This window comes from Mandrillus leucophaeus, unplaced genomic scaffold, assembly GCF_000951045.1.
Source record: "Mandrillus leucophaeus isolate KB7577 unplaced genomic scaffold, Mleu.le_1.0 Scaffold61, whole genome shotgun sequence".
In the NCBI taxonomy this organism is placed as follows: domain Eukaryota; kingdom Metazoa; phylum Chordata; class Mammalia; order Primates; family Cercopithecidae; genus Mandrillus; species Mandrillus leucophaeus.
Genome location: NW_012106586.1, coordinates 5,481,929 through 5,503,711, shown reverse-complemented (window position 1 = coordinate 5,503,711; position 21,783 = coordinate 5,481,929). Strand labels below are relative to the sequence as shown.

The window sequence follows — 21,783 nt, the reverse complement described above, 5'->3', positions numbered from 1 at the left end:
CCTCGGCCTCCCAAAGTGCTGGGATTACAGGCTTTAGCCACCGCTCTTGGCCTAAGTGTAGGTTCTTAATGAAGCATTTCTTATATATGAAGGAACTTGAATTTCAATTTTGAAGTCATGAGGAAAGTATGTCCAACAAAATGTAACAGCATTTTTTATTTTGTTTTATTGGAATAGCAGGTCAAAATTTGGTTAAATTTGACTTTGACCACACTTTTTAAGAGATGAATTGATTTTAACTTATATTTAACTTATATTTCATGTATTTGAATAAACACATTTATCCAGCTGTAGAATCTAATGAAAGACTATATTTCACATAGTTCTTCCATTTTTCAAAAGCACTTGTTCAGATCGCTTTTCTCATTCTTGAATGTCTGCATTTAAAGGAAAAACAACCTGGGGGCATGGTGGCGTACACCTGTAGTCCCAGCTACTCAGGAAGGTAAGGCAGGAGGAGCATTTGAGCCCAGGAGTTCGAGGCTTCGGTGAGCTATAATCATGCCTGTGAATACCCAATGCACTCCAGCCTTGGAAACATAGCAAGACCTCATCTCTAAAAAATAAAATAAACAAAGGAATAACAAAATGTAGAAGAGCACTGAGCTGCATTCCCTGTCCTCCAGAAAAAGGGATAACACCCACAGTAAAGGGCAAAATTTAAAAAAAGTAATAAGCCTATTATTTACATTTTGTATAGTGAAAAGTTGTGTCTAGTGAAGGAGCCATCCTGTGGTGTGCCAGTGTTCAATGATACACCAAACCCCCAACACTTCCAGATGGTCATACCCGCCAACTCCCTTGTTCTCATATATATTAAAGGCTTAATAAAAAACTAGATTGTACTCCCATTAGGTATGCTTCTTTTAGCTTAGTATCAGTACATTTTAACCAAGGCCTGTGATATCATGACTAGGAGCCTGGAATCTGCAGCCTCACTTGGAACTGCAACCTCATCGTCTAGGAAGGCAAGAGGGATTGGAGAATAAGTTCATAACTGATCATACCTACAAGATGAGGCTTCCATCAAAACCCCTGAATTTTCAGGTTGGTAAACACATGGAGGTGTCTGGAGGGTGGTGTGCCGGGAGAGGGCATAGAAGCTCCTAGCACCTTCCCCCTTACCTTGCCCTATGCATCACTTCCAGCTGGTTGTTCATCTGTAGCCCTTGCAATATCTTTTATAATAAAAGGATAAATGTAAGTAAAGTGTTCCCCTGAGTTCTATGAGCTGCCCTAGCAAATTATGGAACCCAAGAAGAGGGACAGTGGGAACCCCAATTTACAACCAGTCGGTCAGAAGCACAGCTCACAACCTGGGAATTGCAATTCGCAATTGTCACTAACACAAAGGCAGAGCAAGCAGAGAAAGGGAATAAAGCATATAAAAGGTTCTCAACGTGGAGCACTTCCAAAAAATATACTTCCTGGGATCCACCTCAGACTAGTCCTACTGGAACTTATGAGATTAAAATCCTGACGCGAAAATTTCTTCAAAAGATTCCCAGCTGATTCCTATAAGCATCCAGGGGTGAGGGCCACTGATATAAACACAAAGGTTAAAAGAGGACAGAGGAGGCAAAAAGATAGTGTTATTCATGATTACCAAGTTCTATATTAAAGCCTCACATTTTCCATTTAAACTACACTCTTAAACATAGCACCCTCTACTGGTCAGGAAGGGTATCTATCATTCCTAGGTTTAAGGTACAGAAGAAACCTCCAACTTCCTTATTATTAAAGAGAGTAAACGTAGAAGCAATTAGTGAACCTTTACTATTTCTACATTTGCTTATTAAGTGTAGTGGGCTGGAGAACACTGTGTTAGCAAAGACGATTCTAAACCTAATCTCAATAGTCAAGAGCAAGGTATCTTATTTTAAAAATGTGTAATTGGCCAGGTGCAATGGCTCATGCCTGTAATCCCAGCACTTTGCGGAGGCTGAGGCAGGAGGATCACTAGAGGCCAGGAGTTCAAAACCTGTCTGGGCAATATATAGCGAGACTCCGTCTCTATAAAAAAATAAAAAATTAGCCAGGCGTGGAGGTACACCCCTGTACTCCCAGCTACTTGGGAGGCTGAAGTGGGAGAATTGCTTGAGCCTGGTCAGTCTCAGCTGCAGTGAACCATGATCTCGCCACTGTACTCCAGCCTGGGCGACAGTGAGACCTTCTCTCAAAAAAAAATTTTTTAAGTGTACTTGACTTTTCTCAAGATTTGTCAACTTTAGCAACTACTGACATTTTGAACCAAATGATATTGGTTGCAGAGTGCAAACTCTGTATGTAGATGGTTTTAGAGTGTCTAAGTTTTTTTAAAGACATAGAATGCTACTGTACAAATATAAACTGGGAGTTTTAAATTCATTTCCCTTTAGTGTCTTCAACTAGTTACAAGACCATAAATTGATGCTGATGTTCCATGCATTATAGGATCTTTAGCTGTATTCCTGGCTTCTACCCACTAGATGCCAGTAGCAGCCCACCCCCAAAGTTGTGACTCCAAAAATGTCTCTAGACATTGCCAAATGTTTCAAATCAGTAATTTATCTAATCAAAGATGCTCCCAAGAAATTGATAATCAAAATATACTTTTAATTGTAAAAGACGACCCATTCACTAATGTTCTAAAAATGTAAATTTGTATATACCAACTTCATACAGAACATCTTATGGTGTCTTGTAATATATAAATTAACAACAAGAAAAAATGAGTTTCACTTTTCTTTAACAGTGTTGCTTGGTAATTACATAATAAGTCTATGAAGTAAAAGTTTGACCTACATCTACCGGTTGCTTTAATTTTTCACTTAAAGACCAGACCAAAATCAAAACTTTGGAACTTCTACTTTTCAACCCTGAATCAAAGAATAGCTATAACCCTAAAATAGCACTGAGACAGTAAATGTTATTCTTATGAGTGTTAATGGACGATACTGATATATCTCATATTGTACTCAATTTGAAGAGTTGCCACTGAAATCAATTAAAAATGTTTATTCTGAAAGATGCTACTACAAAGTTTACAGACTCAAATGCTTATGCTTATTCAAAACTAAGTTTACAGAAAACTTAGAAAACAGGTTGAATTGAAACCTGTAGATCATTTTATAATATTCATGAGCAACATTTTTTTTAAAGACAAAGGCTATTGTTTTAATATAATTTAAGAGCTTTAACATGATCCCCCTTTAGTGCTTTTAACTGTCACATGGCTGTAAACCAAAGATGCCCCCAAATTTTAAATGATCACTGATGCTACTTGAGCAGAAATTCTCAGGTGTCAGTACTTTTAATGTTGTGTACATCAAATTACAGTAAAGACGACTGTAAACAAGGTGCAGCCCTCAGTTTCCGTGAACAGCACACTACTACAGTAAACCGAGTTTATATTCCACCATCAAGTGTGGCTCTCCCATGACTTCACTTTGTGATGGATCTGAAAGCAAACAGAAACAAACATTTTAAAAGACTCTCAAAAAAGAGATAAATTCAATGATTCCGCTTACATGAGAATCCAGAACAGTCAAAACTAACCTAAAGTTACAGAAAACAAACCAGTGACTGCCTGGGGCTGGAGTGGGGTGACTGACTGCAAAGGGACCAAGAGAACTTTGTGAGGCAATGAAAGCATTTTACTCCTTTATTTAGGAGACCCGGCTCTATGTTGATTAAAACTCACAGAACTATTCACTGAAAAACAGGTGTACTCTACTGTATGCCAATAATATCTCAAAATAGCAGATTTAAAAAAGATTGACAAAGTTTTCTTTTTTCAAAGTTCTTAAGTTTTCTAGTGGCTTCCCACATGACTGGAAACAATCTCTTAATTCACAAAAACGTTTTATCTGTATCATCTTCTGATCTGTTGTATACACACAAATGTAAGTAAGAATTCTTAAAAAAGAAAACCTTTAAAAATCGTCACTTTTATGTTTACAGATGAGTCAGACAAAAGTCTTATTTTAACTGTGTTTATAAACCTAAAAGAACTTTTAAAATGATTACCAAGAGTAAGCTTCCTAAAGACAGGGCCTTTTTCTTTGTCCTCTACTCCTCAACATAGGACTAGAAACAGAATAAAAACCTAATGAACTAAACCATAAAATCACTTTGTAAGAATGAATAACCCTGCACGTAATAATGACGGCTACCAAGAGGAACAAACAGTTCAGTGAAACCAATGTGGATGTTTCCTCACTGGATCTCCTAAGAGACTGGAGATTAATAAATTGCTGTGTATATAAAAGGCACTCAAAACCTCAACTTAAAAAAAAAGGCAATGCCAACTATTTTTTGACTATATATGTTAGTATTTGTAGAAAGACACGTAGAACAGTCTGGAAGGACAGACTAAACCAAACTAAAACAGTAGGTAATTAGGGAACAAGAAAAATGGGATTGAGGGTCATTACAGAAAATCTAAGTTTCAATGGTAATATTTCAAATTTTTGCATACAGAATATACTCATTTATGTAACTAAACTTTCTTCCACACCATGCTTTTTAAAGCTTCTTTAATAAAATGCATTTATTAAATAAATCACTTGCACCAAAAGACAGCACATCATGTAAGCAAGGCACTGGCGGGAGACGGGTTTTGCACCTGTTGTGCCATGAGACTCTGAGTGAGGACTGAGCCTCTGTGAGCTTCCATTTACTCATATTCCAGTTAGGGGATTAGAGTACATGAAAGTCCCCTTCCAGCATTAAGAAAAAGTACATTTTTTATTTTACTAGTGTCCTTATATGTCCTTCCTAATCTTGTAAAATGTACAGGATTAACTTGCCTAAGTACTTCACTGATAAGCAGGCAAAAACGCCATCATCTCCAATACTGTTATAGTCTTTACAAAGTATTTAGATTAACAAGCTACCCTCTGATTACAGACTTAACACTGTGTTTTGTGTCAAAGGTGGTACGAATGTGGTCAACAAGACCTTTAACTATGGATCAAGCACCCTATCAGGTACTGGGAACACAACAGTTAACAAGAAAAAATCTCCAGCTCTCCTGACATGTATATTTAAGTTGGACATATAATAAATAAGAAAAATATCAGATAAGTGTTACGCAAAGAATTAATATAAGGTAGGGTGACAGAGCAGGGACTACTTTAGATTAGGTAGTTGATATGGTTTGGATATTTGTCCCCTCCAAATCTCACGTTGAAATGTGATTCCCAGTGTTGAAGGCGGGCCCTGGAGAGAGGTAACTGGATCATGGCGTTGAATACCTCATGAATGGTTTAGCTCCACCCCCCTGGATAAGTGAGTTCTTGTTCTGAGTTCACACAAGTTCTGGCTGTTTAAAGCTGTGTGGCAGCCCCCTCTCACTCTCTTGCTCCTTCTTGCCATATAATTCACTGGCTCCCCCTTTGTCTTCTGCCACGGTGGTAAGATTCCTGAGGCCCTTACCAGAAGCAGAGAGCAGCACTATGCTTCCTGTACAGCCTGAGGAACCATAAGCCAAATTAAATTTTCTTTATAAATTACCCAGCTTCAGGTATTTCTTTACAGCAATGCAAGAACAGACTAAGTAGTTAACAGAGGACTCTCTGAAAAAGTAATACTTAGGTTGGGATCTGAAAAATGAGCGTAAACTATTTGAAGCAGAAAGGAACAGCTCATTCAGGTCCCTAAGGTGAAGCCCTAAGTTATCCATATATTATGCAGTCACAGTTCCCACAAGAAAAAAACTAGCCCAAATACAGTGGTCTCACTGTGATAAAAATCATCTACCTGGCCGGGCGTGGTGGCTCACGCCTGGAATCCCAGCACTTTGGGAGGCTGAGGTGGGTGGACTACCAGAGGTCAGGAGTTTGAGACCAGCCTGACCAAGATGGTGAAACCCTGCCTCTACTAAAATACAAAATTAGGCAGGCGCGGTTGTGGGCACCTGTAATCCCAGCTACTTGGGAGGCTGAGGCAGGAGAATCGCTTGAACCCGGGAGGTTGGAGGTTGCAGCGAGTCGAGATCATGCCACTGCACTCCAGCCTGGGTGACAGAGCAAGACTCTGTCTCAAAAAAAAAAAAAATTAAAAAAAAAAAATTCATCTACCTTGCAAACAGGTGATTTTTCCTAATAGCTACCTTAGAGAGACACAAAGAATGAATTTTAAAAGATGCCCACAAGATAGCAAGTGGCTTATTTTTTATTTTTTTGAGACAGGGTCTCACTCTGTCGCCCAGGCTAGAGAGTACACTGGTATGATCACTGCTCACTGCAGCCTCAAATTCCTGGGCTCAAGTGATACTCCTGCCTCAGCCTCCCGAGTACCTGGGACTACAGCCACACACCACTATGCCCAATTAATTTTTAAAAACATTTTTGTAGAGACAGGGTCTCATCTTACCTAGGCTGGTCTCAAACTCCTCGGCAAAACTGATCCTCCCACCTCTGCCTCCCAAAGTGCTGGGATTATGGATGTGAGCCACCACACCTGGCCAGCTAGTGATTTTTTTTTTTTTTTTTTTTTTTTTTGAGATGGAGTCTTACTCTGTCGCCCAGGCTGGAGAACAGTGGCGCGATCTCTGCTCACTGCAAGCTCCACCGCCTCCTGGGTTCACGCCATTCTCCTGCCTCAGCCTCCCAAGTAGCTGGGACTACAGGCACCCGCCACCATGCCCGGCTAATTTTTTTGTATTTTTAGCAGAGACAGGGTTTCACTGTGTTCGCCAGGATGGTCTAGATCTCCTGACCTCATGATCCGCCCACCTCAGCCTCCCAAAGTGTTGGGATTACAGGCATGAGCCACCATGCCCGGCTGCTAGTGACCTTTTTAAACATGTAATTCCATCACATTACATCCTTACTTAAAACTGCTCAATGGCCTTCTGCTGCATTCTGAAGAAATTCTAAAACTTCTTTTCGTGGTCTGTAGGCCCTGGTTCATCTGTTCTTTGCTTAGCCTTCTGATCTCAACCTTATTCTATTCTCTACTTTACTCAAAACATGTCAGCTATACGGGCCTTCTTAAAGTGCTGGGAAACAGTTCTCAATTGGTCTCTCCATTCTGCAAGCTGGGAGCAGATGCACTAAACTGCCTTTGTTCTAGGCTATCTTTCCAAAGTCGTTTCACCTCAGAAGACAAAGAAGCACAGGACAGGCAGGTTAACTGCCAGTTGTAAGGCTGAGGTGGCCTGAACTTGGAGTTCCTTTCCTCTAACATAACACACTCAATGTACAAGGCATCACCTTACCCTCTTCTTAGCTGCCCCATAGGAAGCGGGGCTAAGGGAACCAAAAGAAATGCTGATACTCTGGCTACGCTACTGCTATGAGTAAGAAACTGTCCTTTAGGAATCTCTTGTCTTCTGCTAGCATTCGTGAATTCATGGCAGGTTAACAAGTTAGCTTGAAAGTAGAGTAAGATCTCAAACTGTTCAGAGTTCTTCAGCTGTTCTCAGGTTACAGACCCTGCACATACTGATCTCTTCTGTCTGAAATATTCTCCCTCTACTTCTAGGTCAATGATTTCATGTTTCTTTCAGGAATCAACTTACATGTTATATTCCCAAAGGTATGTGCCCTCCCAACCCAAAAACATCCTTTTTATTCCTAGAATTATCAAATTGTGTATTTGTGTTAATGTGTTTATCTCCATTTGAAAGCACAGATATTTGTTTTGTTCACAGTTGTATATTCAGAGCCTAGCCCAGTGCCTGACACATAATATTTGACTGACTAGATAAATGTTCCTAAGTCCCTCTCCCTTTCTTTATACAGAATTACAGAAGCAGATTTTTAAATGAATGCTTTCATAACTAAAGACCTGAACTATGTCACCTTAGTAGTTTTAAATAAGGTCTAAGTTCAATGTAAAAGCTTAAGAATCCCAGCTTTTCCTGCGTCGAAAATGCTCCGTCAGGGAAGATTCTCAAAGGAGGCTCACCAGACTTCTGTTATGTCCACAGCATTTCCTTACCGGACATCAGCAGCCAAGCAAAACTAGTAAAACTTAATCCTGTTGGATATTTTTGTTTCTCCTGCACTGCTGGGGCATAGTGAGCAGAGGCAGCATTGGACAGGATTGTATTTATTTATCTTCCTCAGGACCAGAAAAAATAGAGGATGCTGCATGTATTGTTCTTACTTAAATTCATTTACAATTATTCAGGGAATTTTATTTAAAATAACAGATTTGGCCAGGTGCAGTGGCTCACACCTGTAATCCCAGCACTTTGAGAGGCCAAGGCGGGCAGATCATAAGGTAAGGAGTTCGAGACCAGCCTGGCCAACATGGTGAAACCCCGTATCTACTAAAAACAAAAAAATTAGCTGTGTGTGGTGGTGGGCACTTGTAATCCCAGCTGCTTGGGAGGCTGAGGCAGGAGAATTGCTTGAACCCGGGAGGCGGAGGTTGCAGTGAGCTGAGACTGCGCCACTGCACTCTGGCCAGGTGACAGCGCAAGACTCCATCTCGGGAAAAAAAAAAAGACAGATTCCTCTTTCCTATTTATCACCTGTAAAAGTACAAAAATTACGTTTTTTGGGGGCTACTTTTTAAAAAAAGATTTATCTTCCAGTTGTTTACAATGCTAGTCATAAAAACCCTAAAATCAAACTAAACAAAAACACCACCAGTCGCATCCCAACAATGTGAATTCTGCAATAATTATCACTGTTTTAAGTTATCCTAGGAATATTAGACTGACGTATTACGCTTGAAGCTCAGGACGTGAAGTGAATAACCACCATTACTAGACTGAAATGACTATATACCCTTAGAATTTCATAAATAATTTTCCCTTTTTTTCTTTTTAAGACGGAGTCTTGCTCTGTCACCCAGGCTGGAGTGCATGACACGATCTCGGTTCACTGCAACCTCAGCCTCCCAAGTATCTGGGATTACAGGTGCCTGCCACCATGCCCGGCTAATTTTTATATTTTTAGTAGAGAAGGTTTTCACCATGTTGGCCAGGCTGGTCTCAAACACCCAACCTTAGGTGATCTGCCCGGCCTCCCAAAGTGCTGGAGTGCTGGGATTACGCGTAAGCCACCGCACCCAGCAAATCTTCACTTTGAAAAACAGTTGAAGAATAGTTACTACCATTAGATTTTATCTTAATGCAATGAAAAAACAAAGTTAACCCAATCAGCTGTAAGTTCCATGAGGACAAGAATTTTGCCTATTCTTTTTGCAGTTGTTTGCTTTTTAAATTATAACGGCTCCATAAAAAGGTGCTGAATGACACTTACCATTAAGAATATCCTCAAATCCAATAGTCTCATCATTACCCCTCAAAATATCCAATGAAAGATTTGAGCTTGAAAGAAATGGAAGACGCTGAACCTTTGGGGAGAAGTATGAAGGGACAAGATTAGAAAAAACTTAGGGGAAAATGACAGAATATATAGTCTAATTTCATGTTCTTTATTCTTTGTTTGAAATTTCACAAAACCAAATAAAAGATCAATTTAACAAGGGGAAAAAAACACTAGTTCATATTTTAGACACAAGCTAAGTTGAAAAGACACTGAAATGATACTTTTCATTAACACTTAATAATCCTACCTGGTATGCATGTATTTTGAGGCTTTGCTTCTACTCAGGAAAACTACGGCACATACCATGTGATGAAATGCAAAATCCCAGAGCTTAACATCACACCTCATCCCTGATATATGTGGGATGATCAAATTCCTGAAGAAAAGTCCAACTCAATAGGTTGCCTAGGCTGGTCTCAAACTCCTGGGCTCTAGTGATCCTCCCACTAAAACTGGGATTACAGGTCCATGTCACCAAACCAGTTAATGCAGATAATTTTAGATATTGCCAAAGACTACCAAAATAGGTGGTCTTTGACTAAATGATATTAGCATTTTAAAAATAATAACACCTTTAGAATCTAAGAGGGCAGTTTCTCACATTTCTTCCCCCTCTGCAAAATGTATCCAGACTAAATATATTATTTTCAATTACTAATGTCCTATAGAGATATTTAAAATCTTTATAGTGTGGAAAAATTTCTCTAGATTGTCAAACCTAAAAAAAAAAAAAAAGGAAGTGGGAGGAAAGAGGAGGAAGAGGAAGAAACAAAAATAGGAACCTGTAAATTAAACCAGACAGCAAGGGGTCTTGTAGTTAGATCAGAGGTACAGTCCTAAGAATGCATTAAAAGCAGGGAGGAGCAGGCAGTTGTCATACATCTGGACAACCCAAAACTGCGAAAGTATAGAGATAAGAAAAAAAAAGAATTCTGGGCAAAGATATTTAGATCAAATCGTATTAAAAACTTAAGTCCAAAATTTGAGCAATCTGTAGTTGAAATCTGAGTAAGAGGAAAATAAAAAGGGAAGCTAACAATTTTGTGCCAAACGTAATTTCATTTAACCTTCAGAATAATCCTATGCTACTCTTACTGTTCTCCTTATTTCGCATTAAATTAAAAAATCTGAGGTTCAGAAAGTTCTCCAACTTACTCAAGTTCTTAAGACTAGTAGATGGATAAGCCAAGATTCAGCCTTAGGTTGCTCTGACTTAAAACCATGCTTTTTAAGAGCTTTATCTTTGGAAAACAAGTAGCTTCCAGAATGACTTAGCCAAATACAATTGATGGCATTAGCAGAATTTATATTATTACTATTTTTTTTGAGATGGGAGTTTTGCTCTTGTCGCCCAGGCTGGAGTGCAATGGTGTGATTCTGGCTCACTGCAACCTCTGCCTCCTGGGTTCAAGCAATTTTCCTGCTTCAGCCTCCCGAGTAGCTGGGATTACGGGTGTGTGCCACCACACCCAGCTGATTTTTGTACTTTTAGTAGAGATGGGGTTTCAACATGTTGGTCAGGCTGGTCTCAAACTCTTGACCTCAGGTGATCCACCCTGCCTCGGCCTCCCAAAGTGCTGGGATTACAGACATGAGCCAGCCACCCTGCATGGCCAACAGAATTTATTGAAAAAGACAATTTAGCTAGGTCAGAGAAAGGAATCCACACCAGTAGGAGAAATGTGTGCAAATGCCTAACAGTGAAAGAACCTAATGAATTAGGAAACTGCAAGTCGTTTAAGAGGATATGAAGTGTGGTGGGAAGCAAGAAGACAATTCATGGACAGAGTCACACTAAGGCGCTGGGTTTTATTTTTACTTTGAGGGTAAAGTGAGGAGAGTGACATAATCAAATCTGTGTTTTACAAAGATTATTCTGACTAGAGTGTTAACAAGGATTGGAGGGGCAGCAGGGATGAGTGCTGCAGTAATCCAGATGAAGTCTGGCAGGGGCAAGAACTAACGTAGTAGCAATGGTGGGGAGAGCAAGTAATAAACTGAATGAATGATTTCGGGGAACAGGGGAGGAGGTTAGGATGGGTGCTAGGTGACATAACCAAGGCTAATTATCTAATTTCTGCCTTAGGCAGAACCTATTCATATGGGATAAGGAGTATGTGGGGGATTATGAGTTATTCTGTACTTGTCCATGTAAAACTGGAGATGCCTGTGGGACTTCCAATTGGAAAAGTTTATAGGTTTATAGCTCATGAAAATTGTAACTTGGGGGTCATCAACATATTTTATGTTTTGAGATGGAGTCTCACCCTGTCACCCAGGCTGGAGTGCAGTGGCACGATCTCAGCTCACTGCAACCTCCAACTCCCGGGTTCAAATGATCCAACCACCTCAGCTGCCTGAGTAGCTGGGACTATAGGTGTGCACCACAAAGGCTGGCACATTTGTTCTATTTTTTTTTTGTAGAGATGGGGTTTCGCCATGTTGCCCAGGCTGGTCTTGAAGGCCTGAGCTCGAGCGGTCCACCCACCTTGGCCTCCCAAAGTGCTGGGATCACAGGCTTGAGGCACCAGACCCAGTTGGAATCATCAACATATAATTGATAACTAAAGTCACAAGTAGGAAACCGGGTGAGGAAAGGACTAGAGATGGGGCACTAACAAAACTGGCATTTTAGGAAACAGACAAAACAAATGGAACCTACACAGAGACACCTGAGAATAAGGATTCAGAAAGAAGGACATCAGGAAAGTGTGGTGTTCTAAAAGCCAAGGAGGTGGGAGGATAGCTTGAGGCCAGGACTTTAAGACCAGCCTAGGCAACGTAGCAAGAGCCCGTTTCTACAAATAATAATAATAATGTTAAAAACTAGCCAGGCAAGGTAGCGTGTGACTGTAGTCCCTGCTACTCAGGAGACTGAAGCAAAAGGATTGCTTGAGCCCAGGAGTTCGAGGCTGCAGTGAGCTATGATCATACCACTGCACTCCAGCCTGGATGACAGAATGAGACCGTCTCAAAAAAATAAATACAAAGTAAAAAAGTAAAAGCCAAGGGAAAGAGGAAGAAGCCATTATTAGTGTCAAATACTACAGGGAGATCAAGTAAAGTGAAGGTAAACATGTCCACATTGTTCAGGAGCAGCTTCATTGGTGTCATGGGAGACAGAAATAGTGGGTTAAATAAATAGGAGGGAAAGGAGTACAGAAAGCAAATGTCGACAACTTTTCAAGAAGCAAAAGCACACTCAATGAGAGACAAGTTACTATAAAGGAATTTGAAATTGATACAATTTTTTTTTGTTTTAAAAGACAACAGAGGTTAAAATGCTACTGCTCAGACAGGGCAAGCAGAGAGGTTGAAGATACCAGCTTTAGAAAGGATCACTGATAAAGGGATTTTCCTGAATATAACAGGATATTATCCAAAGCACAGGTAGGAGGGCAGTTCTTAAAAAACTGGAAGGCTATTTTCCAAGTACTTGTTCCTTAGCAACAGTTATATCCAACTATATACAAATTGTATACTTGACACCTCCACTTGGATATTCTTACAGGGATCTCAAATTCAATGTAATCCCTTAAGAAAAAAAAAAACAAAAACAAAAAAAACAGAAAAACATGAAAGCAGATGCAGTTAGTTTTCAGACACCAAGCCTGTAATTTGAAGTTTTCCATTTAATGACTTCTTTTTTCCCTCTATGAAGTAGAAATCAAGGTCATATCCTAAAAAGGGAGAGGGAAGTAGAATAGGTTGTAAGGTAGATAAGGTATAAATAGCTGTTATGAAAACAGAAGAGTCCTCATGAATGATATTGACACATATGTAACAGGGATCCATCAACTCACCTGCTGCACTGCCTTGAATTCCATCTGTAATTTTAGTGGAGCAAATAGACCCTGAATGTTTCTCAGTGTGGAAAAATTCATTTTATCTTGGTTGAGCTGGAACTACAAAAGACAATGTAATTTTAAACATTACACTCAATACTCTGTTTTCAAAATAATTAGCAAGTGGCATATATATAACACAACAGTTAGATGAAGAATTTTAATATCCATACCTGTAATAAAAACTAAGTATTTCTAGTAATTTTTTCTGATAAAGTTTAGACCACATATGTCTATATTTTATTTAGCATGCAGGTGTAGTTTTACAAGTGTAAAATTACTACCAAAATTCCAAATGTATAAACGTAGTAAATTAAGGAATGTGTCTCCTATTTCAAGAGTACATTTACAATACATAATCATATTTTTAGTGCTTTTGATTAAAAGTACTGCAAAACTAGCAAAGGCATAATTTGAGATCCAGAAAATGTCACATGCACTGACAAAAATAGTTAACTTCTAAGTGTGAAGGTATATATTTAAAAGAATTCAGCAAAAGAAATAATCCAACCACTAAATCATCCAGTTAATTAAACTATAAACTCCACTTATTTTTGGCATTTGCCTCGGGGAAAAACAAACATCTCTCAAAAGTTTATTCAATTTGTATTGGGTAATAGTCAGTAATTTTTTTTCCTGGAATCATACTTTTACTAAGTACTGACATTACACTTAGGGAACTTTGACCATAACTTAATGTATTTCAGGCAAAATGAATCAACTTGACTCATGGATTCTAAAACAGTTTCCAAAAATGGCTCCTAAGGATAGTGAATGTGATATGCAAACAGACTGTAACAAAGATTTGTCTGAGCTAAGGTGATTATAATGAGGTAAAGTCACTTCTTGTCATTATTTTTTATTATATGCTACTCTCTTGATAACACTGTCTTCTGATAGTAATAAAAAAGGTAATTTTAATCAAAAATATATTGAGAGATTAGCACCTACTTGGGATATGACTATGAAGTTTGAAAGTAAGGTGACTATCAAAATGCTTTTTAATTACTTTAGCTTGACATAGCAAATTTTGACAGATGCTCCTTAGGGAAAACCTGCAGTATTTTATTATGGGTATATGATCTGAAGTTCTAAGTGAAGGGTTTGCTTTAAATATTGGTCTATCCTCATAATACAATTTTATTTTAAGAGACAGGTCTTGCTATGCGGCTGAAGCGCAGTGGCTATTCACAGGCACGATCATAGAGTACTACAGCCTGGAATTACCAGGCCCAAGCAATCCTCTGCCTCAGCCTCCCACGCAGCTGGGACTACAGGCACACCCCACCACACCCAGCAGTAAATGTAATTTTATGTCTAAAAATTCAAAATTCAATGTACGTAAATTTTGATGAATACAGCCATCTTATAATGTGATATTAATACTATAATTATCAATCAACATGTTAAGTTAGCAACCGTGTGCAAAATCAGGCTCTGTGGCAACACACAACACAACGAAACTGAACAGTCTACCTTGGAGAAGACTATAATCCAGTTTGGAAGACATTATGTATAGATCAGGGCTTCTCAACCCTCCACACTACTGATTTCTTGGGCCAGATAATTCTTCACTGTGGCGGGCTGTCCTGGGCACTGTAGGATGTTGGGCAGCATCCCTGGCCCCTACCCAATAGATGCCAGTATTACATCTCCCCACCCCCACCGCACCACTGGTGACAACCTAAAATGTCCTCAGACTTTGCCAACTGTTCCCTCTTGGGGGCAGGAGGACGATCCTCCCCTAGTTGAGAACCACTGGTACAAAGGATGATGGTCATCTTCCCTTACTATCACCACTCAAGCTCCCAATCATGCAGAGCTACTAGAGGCCAGCAATATGCCAAGGATGGGCTATTACTAACTCCAGATGAGAAGACTAAGGCTTAAAGAAAATCAAGCAATATGCCCCAAGTTTACTTAGCAAAGTGGAATGCCCAAATAGTTCAACTACACAATCCATGCTAAAGGATTTATAATAGTAAGTGTCACATAAACAGTGAGACTGCCATTAGCTGGCTAAATGATTAAAGAAGAGACACAGTAGATATAAGTCAAGTCTCAAAAAGATCTCTGAAGTTTCTAGATTCTTCACAGTTCCGGCCAGTCTCACTCAGATTTGTCAGTTTCTCTTAATGTGTACTGCTTAGAACTAAAGCAATATTCCAAATCTAATAGCCAGACTAATATACAGGAAAATAAAATAATCTCTCTTGATTTGAGCCCCATCTTATTAACAAAGCCCAAGACTGCATTAACCTTTCTTTTTAGTAACTAATGTAATCTACTGGCTTATACTGAGTATACAGCCAATTAAAATAGTCAAGTTTTACACAGCAAGTCACTTTACCCTGCCCAAAGGTGTAGAATTCATTTTTCGAATCCAAATGCAGAACTTCACACTCACCTCTATAAATGTTTTTCTTAAATTTTGGTCTAGACTTTGGTCTATTTTATCATCATGATATAGTTCAATTATTCATCAGAATGAACTATCCTTCTCAACCTTTTTTCCAAAAACCTGATATACATTCTTTCTTTGGTTGCCCACAAGTCCTTGAAAAATAGTTATCCCTCCTATGTGTCCATCTGAGTACCTAAGATGTAGACAGAGGCCAAAAAGCCCTATCGAAATATTCCCTCCAAATTATTCTTTAATCACTGTTCTCTGGGCAGTCATCAGCCTCATATGTTTTACCCCACACTACTTTCACTAGGTTCATAATCCACCATATAATCCTCAATCTTATCCCTTGTCAGGTAATTTGATCCCTTGACTGACCTATATGGCAATTTAGTAAAAGAATGAACTAAAATTAATTTGCGGAGTTCATTCAGATGCTGACGATCACCGCTTAAACTTTATTAAATGCTCACAGCTCACTCAACAGTCCACATAAGAAATGGTTTCAGCGATCAGTGTTATCACAGACAATCTTATTTTTCAGTAAGATCCTTTATACAAAAGTGGAATATGTATCCATCTACAAGCAATGATCATTTCTCCCATTAGTTCTCAAAGATCATCAACTGTGCTTTTATAATCATACTTACATACTTTTAAGTATACTCTGGGTTGTCAACTTCTGCACCTGAAACCTGAATTCACTTAAATCGACTAGGAACTTTTTTATTTTCCTCATCTAATTTGAACTTCAATTTCACAATTACATTTTGTTCTACTCTTTCTTATAGGAAGATCTATCCTCTTATTAGAAAGTAAAAGAAAGAAACAAACAAAAAACACAGACCAGTTTTCTGTTACCTAATGACTGCATCACCTTCCCCAAGTAGTCAGAAAGTTTTTTCTTCTTCCTCTAAATTTAGTTTATTTAAGAATCCATTAAGTTGTGTTTTGGACATGTATACATGCTATCCTCTCTTTAGGAGTAAACTTTCTGATCTAAAACTCTACAAAAGTCCCTCCTCTTCTATAACGCCTTCCAAAAAAGCCCTAAGCACAGGTGACTGTCCCATCCTTGGTCTTCTCTAGCATTTTACGAAGTCTTCTCCTACCCACTGCTTGTCTTCCTCATTAAATTTTAAGTTATTTAAGGATGGGGATTACGTCATATTCATCGAAGTACCTACTGTGCCTAGTGGCTGTGTCCTACAGTAACTTGGAAATGCAGGACTTGAGAAAGAGGTCAAAACTAGAGATATGAACTTGGAAATCAAGAGCAAAAATGGCAGGAAAAAATATAAAAGAAACAGCGTTATTAAAAGAGAAAATTCCTGTGAGAGGAATGGAGAAGTGGATCACCGTTTGGAGATATACATTAAAAAGGCAGGGAAGGATGCATAGAAAGGGAGCTTCAGAAGAGCAGTATAATTTTTAAGTCTATCCTACAAGGGGTTTGAAAATAAGGCCCCATATTCTTCATGGGCAAATCCTCAGTACCAAAATTGCTTTAATAAAATGAAACCAATATTACTAAAAGTATTTATCTATTGGAAGATAAAAATAAGGACACAATAATATACTTACATTTTTTTCTGATAATTCAAGAGGATGACTAGGCAAAAGTTCATTTTTCACACAAGAAAAACTGAAAGGAAATTAAAAAAAAAAAACATTTAAAGGAGATTAAATATCACTCAATACCCACAGCTCAAAATCGTATCTATAAAGGGATGGCATGAGAGAGTTTTTTGGGGTAACAAAACTGTTCTGTATCTTGACTGTGGTGACAGTCATACAAATTGATAAATGTGCTAAAAATTCATAGACCCATAAACCAAAAGGAAAAAAAAAAAGTACTATATGATAATTTAAGAATGTATCCATTATAGACATTGGTGGTCAAGACTTCAATCACTAGGGAAAACCTGCCAAAATCTGGTGCTACATCTAGAAGAAATTTAATGAATGTATGTTTATTCCTCAAAATAAGATAATAGACTATTATTACGCCTATTTTATCTATAAGGACACCGAGGCATTAACTATGTGATTTGTCCAAAGGCACACACCTAGTAAATAGCAGAGTCAGGATCCAAACCCAGGCCGACTGAATCCAGAGTTTAATCTCTCAACTGCTATGTTCTAGCGCCTCCCAAAGAAAAGCGAATTACTCTAATAGTTAAGACAAGAAGGCAAATGGCTAAGTTGTCAGTAGTAAAAAAATAAATAAAAGGAATCCTACCAAATCACGCTAATGGGCACCACTGTCTAGGAGGATGCCCTACATTGAGAACCTACTACTTTGATGAGATACTTCTTCCACTACAGAAAATATCTAAGCCTCTTCCCCTCTGCACCCCACGTAAGGTATATTACTTGCCATCTGCCAACTAAATACACACATATAGCCTATCGAAATACTTAAAGAATATTGTGAAAAATAATTCACAGAAACATAACAAAATCAAAGTCGTAATTCCCCCATATACCCTTTCCGAAGAAGATCATGACTTTCAAAAGGTCCACTCGCTGAAAGTTCAGTAACTGGAATACTGTCCTTCAGCTCAGATCCAAGTCCCCTGGCATTCTACAACACAAATAAAAAACATTATTAAATAGAAAAAAATTTAAACACACACCTAAGCAGCTATGTCAAAAATATTGTTTAAGTAGGAGACAGAAAAATAAGAGTCCCTCAAAGAGTCCACACACTAGACAATTACAGAAAGCCTTAAACATTATGATATGATAGAGACACACATGATACAATGCAATAACAAATGTAAGAGTGGGAAGGATTCCCAAGGTGATCTCTGAATGCTGTCACTTTGAAAGGCATTCCAGGAAAAAATAACATGATAAAGCTATGAAAATATAAATGAACACACTTCAGGCAGTTTGAGATGACTGGCTAAATGTATGTTTCCAGTGAGGCAGAAGTAAAGGCTGATGAAATACAAAAGTGCAATGTCTTACATGCAAAGAAATGTGGGTTTTATTCCGCAACCAACAGCCTCTGAAAGGTTATGGCATGACTGAATTTGTTTCCACTGGAAAAACCTCTCCCTTAGGTTAGAGTGTTTAACACAGAATAAAAAAGTTGAGGACAGCATCCTCAGGAACACTATTCCTTGAAGACAAGAAAGAACAACAAAGAAATGGGATTAACAGACAGGATGGCTAAACAAAAGTAGTCAGAGAAGCTGGGGAAAAAAGGGAATTTCAGAAAATGTTTGGTTTCTATATGAAGATGGCACTACCTATAAAAACTATGTGTATCTAATCAGGATAGTATAAAACAAAACGAAAAAGACAGTGCATTTGGTATGGCGTATTATTACCCTACACTCCTGTGAAATGCACAATCACCAGATATTTATTAGCCGTCTATTATGTGTCAGGTACTCCGCTAGATACTGAAGATACATGTCTACCTCCCAGGGCTTCATCTTATGAAGATACATTAAACAAGCAAAGAAAACATGGTGTTACAACAGGCAAAGCATGAGATGCTAACTTTATTTATTTATTTACTTTTTCAGATAGGGTCTTGCTCTATCATCCAGGCTGGAATACAGTCGAGCAATCACAGTTAACTGCAGCCTAGACTTCCCGGGTTCAAGCAATCCTCCTGCCTCAGCCTCTCAAGTAGCTGGGACTACAAGCATGCAACACCACGCCTGGCTAATTTTTTTATTTTTTGTGGCGATAAGGTCTCAACGATGCTGGCCAGGCTAGTCTTGAACTTCTGTGCTCAAGCGATCTTCCTGCCTCAGCACCCCACAAAGTGCCGGAATTACAGGTGTCAGCTGCCATGCATGGCCCAAGATGCTAACTTTAAATCACTTGTTGCTCAAGTCCAATATCCCTGCGATTCTGTAGAAAAATGTAAAACAGCTACAGGTAGTTTAGTATCAAATTTCATATTATTCTAGGAGAAAATATTGTGAGAAGTCAGCTTTGAACTATTTCTGAATTCGTTTGTATATCTGGTTTGGTCAGGTATTTTATCCTTTTCAGGGTTTCTTCATTACACCACTCTTGCCTAGCCTATCACGCAAGGATAACTTCAACAGCATTCTACTGGGTCTTGTTGCCTTTAGACTCACCCATTTTCCAGTTCTGCATATCAAGGTTTTCCTCAAGCACAAAACCTCCTCCAACAAAACTGCTATAAAATCTTTGCTGGCTCATCAATGTGTGAAGCACAAAGTTCAGACTCCTTAGCCTGGACCTAAAGAACCTGCATAATTGGTTCCAACTCCCCTACATACAAGAAGCCATGGTGGACAAGGAAAAGAATCTGGACTCCAGTGTGGACTGTCACTAACCTACTTTGTGACTGCCAGCAAAGCACCAACCTCTCTGGCCTTGTTTACTCATCTGCACCAAGGAGTTGAACTCCTACCAGGACTACACATAATCCTTGATTTATGATGGGGTTAATTCCCAATAAACTCATCTTAAATGGAAAATATCAAAAGTCAAAAACACATTTAACACACCCAACCTACTAAATATCACGCTTTAGCCTAGCCTACCTTAAACGTGCTCAGAACACTTACACTAGCCTACAGTTGGCCAAAATCATCTAACACAAAGCCTACTTTATTAAAAAGTATTGGGTTATTTCATGTAATTTATTGAATACTGTACTGAAAGTGAAAAACAGAATGGCTGCATGGGTACTCAAATATGGCCTCTACTGACTGTGTATGGATTTCACACCACCATAAAGTCAGAAGATTGTTGAACCACCACAGCTTGGGGACCTGCAGCAGAGCCGTGTGATTGTTGCTTTTCAAATGTATCTTCTATTACTTCCCTATATGAACATTCTCCTCCTTCTGGACTGCTTTATTGTAAAGTGACAGAAGGTTTCAATGCACAAAGGAAAGGTGAATTCTGACTTCTGGATTATCGTCATTTTTTCCAATTTCCTTCTGTAAAATATCAGGATTAGTACTCACTGTTTCTAATAAAGGAAGGAGCCGAGAAAGGCAAATCTACGAAAACCTAACTATTAGTTACATTTGAGAGTGCCTATAAAACTTTTTAAACAATGATTAGCAGTATTTACCAACAGAAACTTTCTAGATTTGGATGGATGGCCTACCAGCAGTACCGATATCAGAGTCTGTGGCAATGGTGACTCAGTATTCTTCTCAAATATTACAATTTCTAAGTTAAAAAGAAAGAGAAAGTGGTGGGGAGGAGAGGGAGGGAGGAGATGTACTAACAATAATGACAAACGGAGAATAGCAACTGTCTGTTTTTTTCCCCCTCTAACATCTAGCACACTACAAGCTCTCAAAAAAGTTTGTAGAGCAAAGCTGCATTACACAAATGCGACCTACAGTTGTGGGTTGGTTACCAGGCAGTTACAAAGGCGGGAACTGGGGGAGATGAGGAGTCTGAGGACTCTGGGCTCTCAGAGGCTACCCCTCAAGGAAAGGGTCGGCGGCGCCACCCCACAGAACGTTGCACTTTCGCGGCTGCCTTTTCCACTTCTGCGCCAAGTAAGGGGAGGAGGTCTGGGCCTGCTGGGGTCTAAGGGATGGAAGGGCGCAAACCGAGCTAAGAGGAGCAGGATGAAGCCGAACCGCTGCTAGTGGGACCAGTGCCGCAGCCGGGTCCCGGCGACAGTCACGACCCACCCAAGCCCCGTGACTCGACAGATTATGGCGCCCCGGGGCCGGCCTCAGCCCCACGCTGCCGCCGCCGCCGCCACCCGGGGACGGGTTGAGAGGCTACTGCGTGTTTCTGCCGAGCCACGGTCCCGAGCCCGCGCGGAACTCTGGCCGCCCGGGTACCCACTCACCATCCTCAGCAGCTCTGCGAACAGCCTCTCTGCCCAGTTACCGTCAGTCGACCCCGCTGCTCACTTCCGTTTCCGAGGGCTGCCCCCCCACATCCGCCGGAAGTGCGTCCGTCCGGGCGAGGAAGGAAGGAGGGCGCGGGACGCTGGAGGGAGCTGCGCGGGGCCGAGGCTCCCACGCTTGCACTCCCCAGGGACCGAGGGCCAAGGGCGCAGTAAGGGTGTGGGCTGGGAGGAGGGAGGGGTCGGGACGAGACGTGCCTGAGGGGAGGGAAGACACGGACTCTGGTTTATTAATAAACATCTACCGTCTGTACGGCATTTTAAGATGTGCAGTGTGCTTTTTGTAGGTACATCGCCTTATTTAACACAAAACCTCTCTGAGGTAGCTATTACATTTCACAGAAGGGTAAACGAGGCATAGGTGATTTGAGTGATTTGCTT

At 39.7% G+C, this 21,783-nt stretch overlaps 1 protein-coding gene across 2 annotated transcripts; it reads right to left on the bottom strand.

Moving 5' to 3' along the window:
* Positions 1 to 2,628: 2,628 nt before the first annotated feature.
* POMP (proteasome maturation protein) lies at positions 2,629 to 21,525 on the bottom strand. Of its 2 annotated transcripts, none has more exons than XM_011999981.1 (6): positions 21,343 to 21,416; positions 18,011 to 18,108; positions 17,106 to 17,166; positions 13,076 to 13,171; positions 9,204 to 9,297; positions 2,629 to 3,439 (listed from the first exon to the last, which is right to left on the bottom strand). In XM_011999981.1, the coding sequence occupies exons 1-6, from the start codon at positions 21,343 to 21,345 to the stop codon at positions 3,372 to 3,374; spliced, it is 420 nt and encodes a 139-aa protein (XP_011855371.1). In that variant the 5' UTR covers positions 21,346 to 21,416; the 3' UTR covers positions 2,629 to 3,371. The 2 variants fall into 2 exon arrangements, with proteins under 2 accessions (XP_011855371.1, XP_011855370.1); XM_011999980.1 differs by having other exon boundaries at positions 2,982 to 3,439; positions 13,076 to 13,177; positions 21,343 to 21,525.
* Between the last annotated feature and the right edge of the window lie 258 nt (positions 21,526 to 21,783).

Bases quoted from the DNA above. Each gene is read 5' to 3' on its own strand.
- POMP (XM_011999980.1), bottom strand. The intron at 9,298-13,075 runs GTGAGTTGATGG...TTCTCCCCAAAG, and splicing joins AATTCAAGGCAGTGCAGCAG to GTTCAGCGTCTTCCATTTCT. The intron at 3,440-9,203 runs GTAAGTGTCATT...GTTTGCTTTCAG, and splicing joins ATTTGAGGATATTCTTAATG to ATCCATCACAAAGTGAAGTC.